This window comes from Microtus pennsylvanicus, chromosome 19, assembly GCF_037038515.1.
Source record: "Microtus pennsylvanicus isolate mMicPen1 chromosome 19, mMicPen1.hap1, whole genome shotgun sequence".
NCBI classification, from domain to species: domain Eukaryota; kingdom Metazoa; phylum Chordata; class Mammalia; order Rodentia; family Cricetidae; genus Microtus; species Microtus pennsylvanicus.
In genome coordinates, this window is record NC_134597.1 from 23,445,981 (window position 1) to 23,460,087 (window position 14,107).

The window sequence follows — 14,107 nt, forward strand, 5'->3', positions numbered from 1 at the left end:
CCACAGACTTGAACTGGCATTTTGGAGCTCATTCTCGTTGGAGGGTTACTTTGCTCAGACTAGATATAGGCGGGAGGGTCTTGGTCCTGCCTCGACGTGATGTACCAGACTTTGTTGACTCCCCAAGGGAAGCCTTAACTTCTATGAGGAGTGGATGGGGGGGGGTTGGGGGAGGAAGGTGGAGAGAGTAGGAGGAGGAGAGGGAGTGGGAACTGGGATTGGTATGTAAAATGAGAAAAGATTTTTTTAAAAAGTAATAAATCAAAAAAATAAAAAAGAAGGTAAACCAGACATGGTGGTACACATACCGTGAACAAAGGCAGGTGGGACTTTGTGAGCTTGAGGCCAGTATCATCTATATATCAAGGTCTGAGATAGCCAGGGCTACATAGTTTGAAAAGAAAGTGAAATACCAGTTTTCTCAGCTTTAGCTTAAAGAAACAATATAACTGGCTTGTTCTTTAAATTGGAAAGCAAAGACCATCCACAAAAACTAGTGCTAAGGGATTGTGACACTTACCTTTAATCCCACCACTTGAAGAGATAGAAGCCAGAGAATCTCTGTGGATTTAAAGCCAGCCTGATCTACATAACTAGTTCTAGGACAGCCAGGCATGTATGTAACAGAGACCCTGTTGCAAAAAACAAAACGAAACAGAACAAAGAAAACCAGCTTAAATTGGAGTGCTTCTCTTAAAGGAATATTGTTTTGTTTGTTTTGGTTTTCTTTCCTCCCCCCTCGCATTCATCCTTGAAAACTGAATAGGCTTAGGAAGAGAGAACCATTCTGGGTAGAATAAGGACTCAGTCTCAACCTTTTAGTCACTGCTAGCCAACCACCTGCCTCACATGCTGGGATTAAAGGCGGCCACCATCGCACCTGGCCTTACTGTTTTCTTTTTAATTTTTCACACTTTGAGACATGGTTCCATTCGTAACCCAAGCTGGCCTTGAGCTCCTGATCTTCCTGCCTCTGTCTTGCTCATTACTGTCTGCCACTAAAGACAAAAATAATCATGATTCTGGAAAAAAGATTTGAAACTTCAAAATATTCTGAATACTATAAACTCCTTCTTCAGTTTCAATTTCCTTATAAGTTTGGGTCAGGATTGGGGAAGCTGTTATCGTTTTCTCTCAGGTGGGAGAAGTGTGGTTCCTCAGCCTGTGATTTTTAAGCTCTATCAAATCCAGACTGGTGAAACAGACGAGGCCCAGAGCTATTTCTAGCTCTGTTGTACTTTGAGCTTTCTTCCCCTAGGAGAGGAACCAAAGGTTTTGTGCAGATTAGTTCCTTGTAAGAACAAAAGTCCCTTTGGGGCTTTACTAATTCCTTCACCTCCCCTGGTGAGCATGTTCATTCCTGTGCCCTCCTGTTAGGACTTTGCCTCTAAGGCAGTTTTCCAGAGAAAGACCGATCCTCTAGCCCCTGCTGACCCCACAGTACGCAGCGCCGTGCCTGATTAACTAGGCAAGGTCGGACTTGCCTTTTACGACTAGTCCGCCCTCCAACCCCCACCCAGATAGACCTTCTGCTGAGAAATCCCAGAAATGCTCTAATACTCTAGCTCTAAGTAGATCAGCGCACCAGGCCCTCGGGAGCTCCGAGCTTTTGCAGCTTTCTCCCTGTAGAAGTGATGGCACTAAGATGAAAATGCTCTGTGGGTCATGTTTTCTGTCCTCCATCCTCCCCAAAAGTGCAAGGATTAGGAAGACCTGTCCTCTGTTACAAAATCAAGAAAGAAATGCTTCAGATCATCTAGCAAATATGAAGACAGAAAGATCTCCACTAAGGCTGTGAATTCAACGACCTGTTAGCCACAATCAAATGTGGCCCTTTACCCTCTAGTGTAGTGATTCTCAACGGATGGATTGTGACCCTTCTGGGAGTTAAACGACCCACAAGTGTTAGGAATTTTTCCTAACAGGAGCTCTCTGCCAACGCAAAAATCCCAATCAAGCCAAATCACAACAAGCCAAATTAAATGATATCCAGGTTTAATGGGATTCCTGCACTTTCAGGTGGTCCCGAGGGGAAACTGGGAGGCCACAAACGCAACGGGGGTGGGGGAGAGACCAACCACCTATTTCTCCTTTGGGAGCTCACTTAAATACCCTGTGGGAGTGGTCCTGAACCCCCCCCTTGCATGCTGGGATTTGGAGTCCATACCAACACAACTCTCAGGCCTGGGGGCTGGGATGGATGCGAGGGACTGGGGCTACGCTCCCAACTTAACAACAAGGGTCTCCTAAGACCATCGGAAAACACAGATATTTACATTACAATTCATAACAGGAGCAAAATGACAGTTATGGAAGTGAAATAATTTTATGGTAGGGGGTCACCACAACACAAGGAACATTAGGAAGGTTGAGAACCACTGCAGTGGTGTGTATTGCTAGTAGATTAGTCTGCAGGGCCTTAAATGTACCAAAAGAGGATATTTCTTTGCTGCTTTGGGAATCTGAAACACCAAAGACTCCTTCTTACAGAGGCTAGTCCGGGAGAATAACACATTGAATTGTCAGTGTCTAATTGGATCTGCAAGAACAGTTCTGCCAGTCCTGAGAAATACAGCTCTGTTATGTCAGACAGATTCCTTCTGTGTGGTTCTTAATTACTTTCCCATGAGTTCCTTGTTTTTTTACATCTTATCTGTGCAGTTATTGTACTACAAAGCAAATTACTTCAGGCATTTAAGCGGTGGGCAGAGAGGAGGTTATGAGGCAAGAAACCCATGGGTTAATGACTGGCTTGCTTAGGAACTTTAACCTGTGGCTTTCATGGAGCAACTTCCTCTCTCGGCGTATTCAAGTATTACACTTCTCTATGTTCAAAAGGAAAAGTTAGCACTAGATTCCACATGAATGCTACCCAGGGAGAATACCTCGGGCAGCTCCCAGCTTGCCCTTTCAGAACTGTGGAGAGCACCTTGCATAGGCAATGAGTGGTACAAAGCAGAGTTTCCTTAAGGAGCTTCCTAGAGGTGTTCATTTGTACTGTGCTAGACTAGTGAAGCCCCAGCGGTTTGGAATTTTGGAGGAAGCTAATCTTTTCCCTGGTTAATATTTTAATTTGTGTTCCAGCTGCTTCATATACAGATAGCTCTGACGATGAGACATCCCCCAGGGACAAGCAGCAAAAGAACTCCAAGGGAAGTAGTGACTTCTGTGTCAAAAACATCAAACAGGCGGAGTTTGGACGCAGAGAAATCGAAATTGCTGAACAAGGTAAAGAAATAAATGCCTTTCTATCTGCCTGTGTCATTTTGTCGTGTTAATACTTCCCAGGTCATCTGGCTTGTCAAATTTCAGTGTAATACTAAACCATATTTTTTGTTTGTTAATCTACCTGAGACAAGGTCTCAACTCTGTAGCCTAGGCTGACCTTGAATTTGAGGCATTTCTCTTGCCTCAGCCTCCCAAATGCTGGGATTTATGAGTATGAGTCAATATGTCCACCTCCTGAAGAACATTTACAAGCTTAGGAATACTTCCTAAGCTTAGGAAACACTGTGGGGAGGGAGTGAACTCTGATCGTTCTAGAGGAAACCCCTGGATAAGAAGGATTGACAGATAAGAGAATAAAACTGGGGAGCATTTGTCTCTGAAAGCTCTCAGAGAACATTCAGGAATCTCATTTAACAGAAGCTGACCAAGGAAATGGTCTTAACTTAAATGAGTAATTTTTCTGCTTTTTCTCTTATCTCTCATTCCCTCTGTCTAATATTCTATGTTTGTATTGGACCTTTTTAGAGATGCCTGCCCTGATGGCCCTAAGGAAGAGAGCCCAAGGAGAAAAGCCTTTGGCTGGAGCCAAAATTGTGGGTTGTACACATATCACTGCTCAGACCGCTGTGAGTTCTTTTTCTCCTAATAACAGTTAATAATTGTACCAGCCACTGAATGCCTGCAACCTGCCAGCACCAGGCTGACCGTATTATCTCATTAATCCGCGTGAAGCTATGTATTCCTTTTTCAATTTTGTAAACAAGGAAGCTGAGGCCCAGTATGCTTGAGTAATTGTCCAGGGTTATACAGCCTGGGAAGCCCAGGCTCAGGCTTCAACATGAGTGTGCCAGGTGAGCAAATGCTTCCACTGCTGTTCCACATCTCCGTGTTGCCCTTTCCAGTGCCCTCTCTCTGCACCAGGCTTCCATACAGAGCTGCCTTCAGCAGCAATAAGAGGAGACTGATTCAACTTGACCTCAGCATTGAGAAATTTATTATTTGAAGTTGTTAAAAGTCCATCAGGAAGGCAGGCTGTAGACACAGGGCTTCTGTTTCACCTCTTGGCGATTCTTTTGGAGCTGTCTCCACAGTTTGCCTACTTCATCCTCAAGCTGACAGAAAGGTACTTACAGCCACCTAGTCATCACGAACTGATATGAAGAGGAGGTCCTGCAGGGTCATCCAGCATGTTACCCTGAGGAGGATTGGGTCACATTCCCAGTTCCACTAGCTCTGAAAGGGGACTAGAATCCCCATGGTTGGTTTAGACCAAGGATTACACTCAGTAGTTACCTATTTATACTGAGGTGGGATTCATATACACCATAGCCTATATGTTATATGTACTCGTTAAATTTTAATATAAAATCAGAACTAAAATAGGGAGAAATAAAAAGAAATTTATAAAAATGTATTCCAATATATAAATGCTTAAGCACCACTATAATAGAACAGTCAATATCTATTCTGACTCATATAGATGGAAATGTATGTGAGGGGTTGTCTGATGTGAATGGGTATTTTGCCTACATATATTTTGCCTGGAGAAGCCAAAAGAGAGCACTGGATACTCTGGAAATGGACTTACAGACTGCAGGTGGTGAGGGCAAAACCCTACTCTTAACTGCTGAGTCATCTCTCCAGCACCTGCTTTTTTCTTTTCTTTTTATTTTATTTCATTCTATTTTATTTTTGAGATAGTATCTCATGTAGCCTATACTGGCTTCTAACTTGCTATTGTAGCTAAGGCTAGCTTTGAATTCCTGATCCTCGTGTCTTCTGGGTACTGGAATTATAGGGATGCATTACCCTGCCTGCCAGCAATGTGGCGTTATGTCCAGAGCACTAGGGCAGCATCTTCAATTGATTTTATGATTTTATGAACTAAAAAGCAACTCTTTCCAATGTCTGACAATGACAGTGAAAAGTCAGCATCCTCTCTACACTTATCCAGTCATCGCATCCCTAGAAAGACTATTGTTTGTATTGAAACTATAAAAAATACTTTTCTCAGTATATCAAGTGGAAATAGTTTCCAAGACCAAATAATTATAAGTAGAGTTTTCACCCATGTGAACTTTCAGTGGGACATTTAAAATTTACACTAGATCAGCAGATTTTATTGTAAGTGACTGTCCTATGCTTCAGTGTTAAGATCCCTGGCCCTGCCCACAAATCAACACTCCCCACAGTCCTTGTGACAAATGAAAGTGCTCCCATAGTAGGCAATATCTCTTCCTTTGATTCATCATTAAAAAATGTAGTCGGTATTGAGTTCCAAATACATTGAGACCAGTAAGAAAATTGTTGTGTTGGAAAAGCTCTACCTAACACCTTTTTTTTTTTTTTTGGTTTTTTAAGACAGGGTTTCTCTGTGGCTTTTGGAGCCTATCCTGGAACTAGCTCTGTAGACCAGGCTGGTCTCGAACTCACAGAGATCCGCCTGCCTCTGCCTCCCGAGTGCTGGGATTAAAGGCGTGCGCCACCATCGCCCGGCTTACCTAACACCTTTTATGAGACTTCTAAGCTCCAGGCCATCTTCCTTCTCCCTCCTTCTCCTCCTGAGATAGGTGTCGTATAGCCCAGATAGGCCTCAAACTTGCTGTGTAGCTGAGGCTGGGCTTGAACTCATGACCCTCCTGTCTCACCCTCCCAGATGCTGAAATTAGAGGTTCACACCACATGGAAAAGGCTAGGTAGTGTGCACGTACCCTCTTCATCTCTTTGTTCTTCTGTGTGTGTGTGTGTGTGTGTGTGTGTGTGTGTGTGTGTGTGTGTGTGTATGTGTGTGTGTGTTCATTTGTAGAGGCCAAAGGCTGATGTTGGGTATCTTCTCCAGTCACGCTCACCTTATTTTTTTTTTTTTTAAAGTTTCTCACTGAACCCGCAGCTTACTGATTGGCTAGACTGGCTGGCCAGGAAGCTCCAGAGAGCCACCTGTCTCCATTCCCCATCACCAGGCTTACAGAATGCATGCTGTGGGTGTTGGTGATCAGAAGTCAGGTCCCCAGGCTTGCACAGCAAGCACATTTTACCCACTGACCCATATCTCTAGCTCTTTTCTTTTGTTTTCAGACAAGGTCTCATGCAGCCCAGGCTGACCCTGAACTTGCTGTGTAGCAGATGAAGTTGGTATTGGTCCAACACCTAATCTCCCTGCCTCTCCTTCCTGAGTGCTGGGCTTTCAGACATGTGTACCCCACTCAGTTAGTTAGTTAGTTGGTTTGTTTTTTCAGCGCTGGAGATTGAATTCAGGGCCTTATACAGACTGGTCAGGTATTCCTGTCACTGAGCTATATTGGCAGAACTTCAGTCCACTTTAGAAATTGTCCCTCCTTCAGCATACTCGTACATGGTCACCTTGCTAATGAAGGTTAGACAGCAGCTCCTTAGGAACAGATGACATCTGCATTCCTCTAAGACTTTGCTGAATTATACATTTTCCGAGGAAAAGAATACCCTGAATTTCTAAAATTAATACAGTAAATTAAAATGTAATTTCTTTTTGGAGCTACAGATTAATGAATTGAGGCAGAAACATGCTTGAAATTTGTTGAGCCTCTCGCATCAGAACTTAGTGTGGTACTTAAAATAGGAAGTGCTTCTCTAGTTACTGGCTCATGTTGCTAAGTTATTTCTAGTTCGATTTCACCCTATCTGAACATCACCACCCTTTGGGCCTCCCTCTCTATTTTTCCTTGATGAGTTAATCATTATAATGTTTAATGTCATTTTATTATTTCCACTCTAAAAAAGGAGTATTTTTCTTCCTTTTGTTTTTAATCTGTGTAATTTTTCTAATTATATGTTCACGTTAATTTTATAATATTCAAATTGACCTCTATAAAATATATAAAGACTTAGGGCTAGAGATGCAGCTTAGTTAGTAGAGTGCTTGCCAAGAACCACAAAGCCCTGGGTGTGACCCCTGGGCCTGGTGGTACACACTGTAATCCCAGCTCTAGGGAGAGGGAGGCAAGAAGAATAGAAGTTTATGACCATCCTCCACTACATAGTGAGTAACTTGTGGCCAGCCTGGGTTATCGAATTCTATGAGACTCTGCTCCTCCCAAAACAAAGAGAAAGGGAGGGAGGGAGGAAAAGTCTTCCTTACCTCCTCTAGGATGTAGTTAATCATTTCTTAATTCAGGTATGCCTCCATAGTTCTAACTTAATTCCATTGCTGCTGCTTCTAAATGATAATTAAATTAAAGTCAAGTCAAGGCCTGAGAAGAGATGGCTCAGCAGTTAGGAGTGTTGCTGCTCTTACAGAAGACCAGAGTTTGGTTCTCAACACCTATGTCAGAGGGCTCACAATGGCCTGTAATTCCAGTTCCAGGGTGTCCAACCTCCTCTTCAGACTTGGCAGCAAGTGCCTTTACTCTCTGAGGCATCTTGTTTTTAATATTTTAGATGGTCTCACTATGTAACCCAAATTAGCCTGGAATTCTCTATGTAGCCCAGGCTATCCTCAGATTAGCCGCCTTCCTTCCTACCTGCTGAGTGCTAGGATTAGAAGTGTATGCCACACCATACTTGGAAATGTTGGAGTACCAGTTCTTGGTTTCTATTATAGTCACAGTTGAGCCAGATTTCCTTGGCATTCCATCAACATTTCTTCCAAACCCAGCCCATTGTTTTCTATTCTTATTTAATGAGTTAGAGCCTATTATTTTCAATATTTTGATCTTTATTTATCTTCAGTTTGGCCAAAATAAGCCCCAAATGTGACTTCTGTGGCTTAATTTTTAAAAATTTGTCTGCATGTGTGTGTATGTCTGTGTATGTGTACTTATAAATGTGTATGATTGCACATAAGTGTATATGTGTACACACGTGTGCTGGAGGTCAACCTCAGTCACATTCCACCTTTTTTGTGTGTGTGTGGTTTTTCAAGACAGGGTTTCTCTGTAGCTTTGGAGCCTGTCCTGGAACTAGCTTTTGTAGACCAGACTGGCCGCGAACTCACAGAGATCCACCCGCCTCTGCCTCCCGAGTGCTGGGATTAAAGGCATGTGCCACCCCCACCCGGCTCTACCTTATTTTTTTTGAGGTGGAACCTAGAGGTCACTGTTTTGGCTAGACTAGTTGGCTATGTGACCAGCAAGTCTCAGGGATCCTCCTCTCTCCAGCCATGGTGCTAGAATAAGGCACACACCATTGAGATTACGGGCACAGTCCTCTGTGCCAGCTTTTCTTCTTTTTTTTTTAAAGATTTATTTATTAAGCTGGGCGATGGTGGCGCACGCCTTTAATCCCAGCACTTGGGAGGCAGAGGCAGACGGATCTCTGTGAGTTCGAGACCAGCCTGGTCTACAGAGCTAGTTCCAGGACAGGCTCCAAAGCCACAGAGAAACCGTGTCTCGGAAAAAAAAAAAAGATTTATTTATTTATTATGCATACAGTATTCTCAGTACTCTGTCTGCATGTATGCCTGCAGGCCAGAAGAGAGCACCAGATTCCATTACAGATGATTATGAGCTACCATGTGGTTGCTGGGAATTAAACTCAGGACCTCTGGAAGAATAGTCAGTGGTCTTAACCTCTGAGCCATCTCTCCAGCCCCGGGAAGCAAAATGTTACATAGCAGAAGTTTAGCAGTCATACCTTCCACGAGAGCCATGAAAGAGCCACCATTGATGGGGGGGATGAGAGTAAAACTGGGAGGGCCACATAGACCTTTCTGAGTCCAGGGTGGGATGTATGCTATATTCACTATTTATAATACTAAAGATCTATTGCTCCTCTCTTTCTCCACAAAAGACTGGGCACTTTCAAGGACAGCATCAGCCAACTGAAAGCAAAATAGAAATTACAAACTAAAATCCAAAGAGAAAAGGAGAGTAGGGAAAATGAAGCAAAATGAAATAAAACAAAACAACAGAACAGACCAAACAGGATGGGACATTATCAAATGGCCTGACACGTGTCACTGAAGTTTCCAAAAGTAAAGATAGAGAGAACAGAACAGAAGAACTCCACTTAGAGCTAATGGACAATCATTATCCAAAATTAATAAAAGAAAATCCAGGAACAACATCTGAATAGTGCCAAGATCCACTGAAAGTAGCCCTTGTGAGTTCCTTTAAAAAAAATGACTGATTTCAAGGCTATGGAACATACAAGATAAGGGTAGATCATCCTGTACCAGAAGTAAGGAAATGTTCAAGGAATGAAAGGGAAAGGCCAAAAGAAAAGAAAGGCTGGGAGGCAACTTAGTAAAGTGCTTGCCTTGCAATCCTGAGGATCTGAATTTTATCTCCAGAGCCTTTATATAAAACAAAATAAAAACAAGCTGGAGACAGAAGATCCCTGAACTTTGTTGGTCAGCTAGCCTGCCTACTTGGACAGTATACATAATTAATAAAGAAATCTTTAAAAAATAAAAAAGAGGGTTTGGAGGGAGGAAAGAGGAAGGGAAACTGATGTAATTATATTTTTTAAAAAGATTTTGCTTCCCATGAGAGACTAGTGTAGTGCAATCAGATCTCTGACTGTAGTTTTTCTTGTGAGTACTGCACAGGTGCTCCTGAAAAGGAGCTGCCTGTGAGTATGAAATCTTGTGTCTAGTTGGAGCAACGCAAAACTTCAAATTATACACTTTCCTACATTTGACCTTCAATTAAAATTCTAGCTATTTTTTTTAACCCTTACATATGCAGCTATCTTTTCCTCCCATTTTTTGCCAAAAATGAAGCAAACCCAGTCTACATCATAGTCTCATAGTCCAAATTGACCTCAAACTTTCAAGGATGGCCTTGAATGTCTGGTTATCTTGCTTTTTCTTACCCAGTGCTGGGATTCCAGGCCTGTGCCATTATGCTTGGTTTGATAAGGTGCTGGGAATTCAACCCAGAGATTCCTGCAAACACTCTGCCATCCGAGCCGCATCCTCAGCCATACCTGGAACTCTCTTGTTTCTGTGTCCTAAACAGAAGTAGAGCTGTATGTCTGTGTTTTGATAAAAAAAAAAAAAATCCTTTTTCTCTGCGTTCCTAATTGAATCTTACTTATAGAATTAAATCTGACTTAATAGAATCTTACTGGAGCCTACTCCTCTGCCCTGTATTGAAAATACTGAAGAAGTTCTATAAAGCACAACTTGGAAACCATTGGCCTGCCTTGCTATATTATATCGTCAAAGATAGAAACTTAGCCAGGCTTGGTAATACGTGCCTGTAATTGCTACTCTTAAGAAATGGAAGTGGGGGAACAAGAATTGTCTGGGTCACATGAGACCCTCCATCAAAACAAAACAGGCTTGTTTATCTCCTCTTTGTTTAACACAGGTGCTGATGGAGACTCTGGGTGCTCTGGGAGCACAGTGCAGGTGGGCTGCCTGCAACATCTACTCCACGCTCAATGAAGTGGCTGCTGCCCTAGCAGAAAGTGGTAAGAACTGATTTGTGTTCTCTGTCTTTGGCTTAGATAAATCTTCAAGAAGTTCCACAGTTTCAAAATAAATCTTTAAGGAAGGCTGACAAGCAGCTGCCTTTGAAGAAATGGATTCTATTATTGATGAATTTGTTTTCTTTGGGGGCTGACTTCTTTTGTCAAACATGATCTAGTTAGCTCTGTTGTTTATAGTTGGCAAATAGTTCCCTATGTCTACTGCTCTAGTAATCACACTTCGCTTTGATTCACTATTAGGCCACCAGTGAACACTGCTCACACTCATTGTATTATGTAATAGGTTTTCTGTATCGCGATAATAGGTTTCTCTGCCAACACAGTAAGCCAGATCAAGCTGAGCTGAAAAGTAAAAAAAAAAAAAAAAAAAATAAGAACAGGTTTATTTGAGCAAAGCAATTCCCAGGTGAGTTCTCCAACCCCAGAGATCGAGGCAGGACAAGTAACATAACCAAACTAAAACAGGGAGCTTATATAGCCTGTGGTCGAGGAGGTGATGACATGTCCACCACAAGCTGGGTTAGTGCCAAAATATGGTCAAAAGCTGGAATGTTTGGGCGGGGACTTTGGCTGCTGGCATCTTCAAGGGAGGAGCTGCTGTGGCTGCCAAGAATGCAGAACTGGACTTCTGTGCCCTCTTTGTTCAGAGATTATCTGAAAGGGTGGGGTTTATGGGAGAGGGAGAGAGGGAGGGAGGGGGGGAAATGGGCTTTCTGGATCAAGCAGGAGTGAGCTGGAGGTTCCAACTGAACAGTATGTAATTCTTGAACCATCGTTTGTGGTCCTCCAGACCTTCCAGGAAGTGGCTCACCCTGATTTAATGTTTAGCATGTCCGCTTCAGCAGTGAGGAGAATTGGCCTGGCAGGTTAATTGATCACAATATCCACTAACGCTTGAAGGACAAAGCTAGGGAAGTTTGGGTTCCGTCAGCCTTCTGTCTCCCTGTGTGTTACAACACACGTAGATCTGGGTACCAAAACTACTTCTGAGCTCCCCAGAGACTCTAAGAAAGCCCCACAGAATATGCTTATAGCTCCTTTCGCTAGCACTCTTTGGCATTTCATTAGTTCTTTCACTTATTTGTAAAATTATGCTGCTTGTATACGATAGAAAGTTATACAAATATTAAATTGTACATAGGTATTCATTTCATTCTCTTTTTTGGCAAATGATTATTGACTTTAATAAATAATGAGAAATAACCTTTGCTATCAGAATCTATATTGTGGTGAAGAAGATAACATACTTATGTAAATGATAATTAAGACTTGTTTGACAAAATGCCTCAACTGCTTATAAACCCATATTCAAGTCTATGCATGGTGACATATTCCTGTCATCCCAGCCATTAGGAAGGTTGAAGCTGGAAGATCATAATTCAGAACCTGCCTGAGAAACTTAGTAAAGTCTTGTCTCAAAATAAAAAACTTTAAAAAGAAAGTTGAGGATCATGGCTCGCATCTGCAGCCGCAGCCCTCAGGAGGCTGAGGTAGGAGAATGATCAGTTTGAGTCTGGCCTGAACTCCATGGTGAGATGTTGTCTCAAAACTACCTATGAGTACCTAAAGCTAGGGATGAAGTTCAGTAGTAGAGCACTTTCTTAGTGCGCTCTGTGAATCCTAGCTTCATTCCCCAACACTGCAAAAATAAATCAGCCTATGTTCAGTAATACATAAATGATGGCTTTGGAAAAAGTTCACATTCGTTTGGTTCTCTCCCAGCCAAGTTAAGCAGCTTGCGTAATAGACATTGCACTTCACTGGGCAGTGGAGTAGAACAAGCACTTTAGGAGTCAGAGTTCTCCAGGAGGCCTGTGAGTAACTAAGAGGAGAAAAACGGCAGATTTGGGAGGTGAAGAGACTGGCGGCTTGACTCTGCATCAAGTACTTATTTCTGCTTTCTTCTTCCCCTGTGAGTCCTGTGTTTAGGACTCTTACATTCGTACAGCTTATCCTTTCTGAGCCAAGAAGAGCAGAATAGCCTAGAGGAGAAGGAATGGATAAGAGGGCTTGAAGGCAATACTAGCCAAGTGAAGGAAGCTCATTCAAAGAGTATAACAAAATGAGAACACTAGGAATTAGTGGAAATTTGGCACTTTCTTGTTAAAATTTGGAGAGTGGCCCTTTTGTAGCCTTTAATGGGTTCTCTTTTTTTCTTTTATTATTTTTAGGATTTCCGGTCTTTGCCTGGAAAGGAGAGTCAGAAGATGACTTTTGGTGGTGCATTGACAGATGTGTGAATGTGGAGGGCTGGCAGCCAAACATGGTGGGTCAGATTTCTGTTAACGTGGCTCATAAGGGCAGGAACGATGGTGAAATACCCTGTCTTGGGTAAGGGTTTCCCATAAGAAGGAAGGAAAATGGACCCATTTCTTTTCGATGTATCTGGGTTTCCAACAAAATTCAGTGAATCTGCTTAGGATACCTCTAGATGCTGAACTTCTTATAACTACAGAGTCTTGATTAGCTCAGTGTGGTGGTGTGGACCTGTAATCCCGAGGTTCAGGACACTGAGCAGGCAGATCTTAAGTTTGAGGCCAGCCCAGAAGCAGTCACGTTTGTAAGAAACATGAAAATGCAACCCAGGCGTCGAGGCTGAGAAGCAAAAGTACGCATTTCTGTCCCCACTGCTGTTCACAGTCGCTTCAGTAACAGTCGCCATGAACACCAGCAAACAAACACCCTGGGCACAGACGCCGCTGAGTTCTTAATATGCTTGGAGCACTTCCAAGTACAAATTTCTTCCCTGCATTTTGTAAAAAGATGACCAGGAAGTTTAGGGGTTTTCCTTTATACTTTTGTTTCATTATTTAAGAGATCCAGGCTGAGAGGCTGTGGATACACCACAGTGGTAGAGCTTTTACCTGACATGCATAAAGCCCTAGGTTTAGTCCCCAGCACTGAAAATTTTTTTTAAAAAATTAATTGTAGGACTGGAGTATAGCTCAGGGGTAGAGCCCCTGGATTTACACTACATATATATATGCACTAAAGCACAATTACATTCATAGAGGAAAAGCCATAAAATATGATACATTTCTGCTTTACCAACATTTTTCCATTATTATTAAGAAATTAGAGAATCAACTCAAAGGGAAGAAGGAAGAAGGGAGGGAGGAAAGAGAGAGAGAGAGAGAGAGAAAGAGAGAGAGAGAGAGAGAGAGAGAGAGAAAGGATTCCTTGCTGCTGCCAGCTGAAAACCAGGTCTCTCTGGTGCCCAGCCGAGAAGCAGCTTCTGAAGCCTGGGGTCCAGGTCACCAAGTTCTGGCTTGAGGAGGGGAGGGGATGAGGGCGGCTCCAGGATGAGTCAGCTCATGCTAGCAACTTTAGGTGACAAGAGGGAGTCTGACTGACAGACACTAAAGAAAATGGGGACAAGGCACATGTATCTTGGGAATAAAACTAATTTTATAGTCATGAACACAGAGAGGCTGTGGCATTGTACCCAGAGAGCCTTTATAGTTTGTGG

General features: G+C 42.7%; 1 protein-coding gene across 8 annotated transcripts in view; it reads left to right on the top strand.

The window, feature by feature from the left end:
- Ahcyl2 (adenosylhomocysteinase like 2) overlaps nucleotides 1–14,107 on the top strand; it is a 156,509-nt gene that overhangs the window by 105,770 nt on the left and 36,632 nt on the right. For all 8 annotated transcript variants that reach the window (XM_075953905.1, XM_075953906.1, XM_075953909.1 and 5 more), the window contains 4 exons: nucleotides 3,085–3,228; nucleotides 3,754–3,854; nucleotides 10,518–10,620; nucleotides 12,810–12,904. In XM_075953905.1, the coding sequence (XP_075810020.1) occupies nucleotides 3,085–3,228; nucleotides 3,754–3,854; nucleotides 10,518–10,620; nucleotides 12,810–12,904 (443 nt within the window). The remainder of the gene's footprint in view (nucleotides 1–3,084; nucleotides 3,229–3,753; nucleotides 3,855–10,517; nucleotides 10,621–12,809; nucleotides 12,905–14,107) is intronic.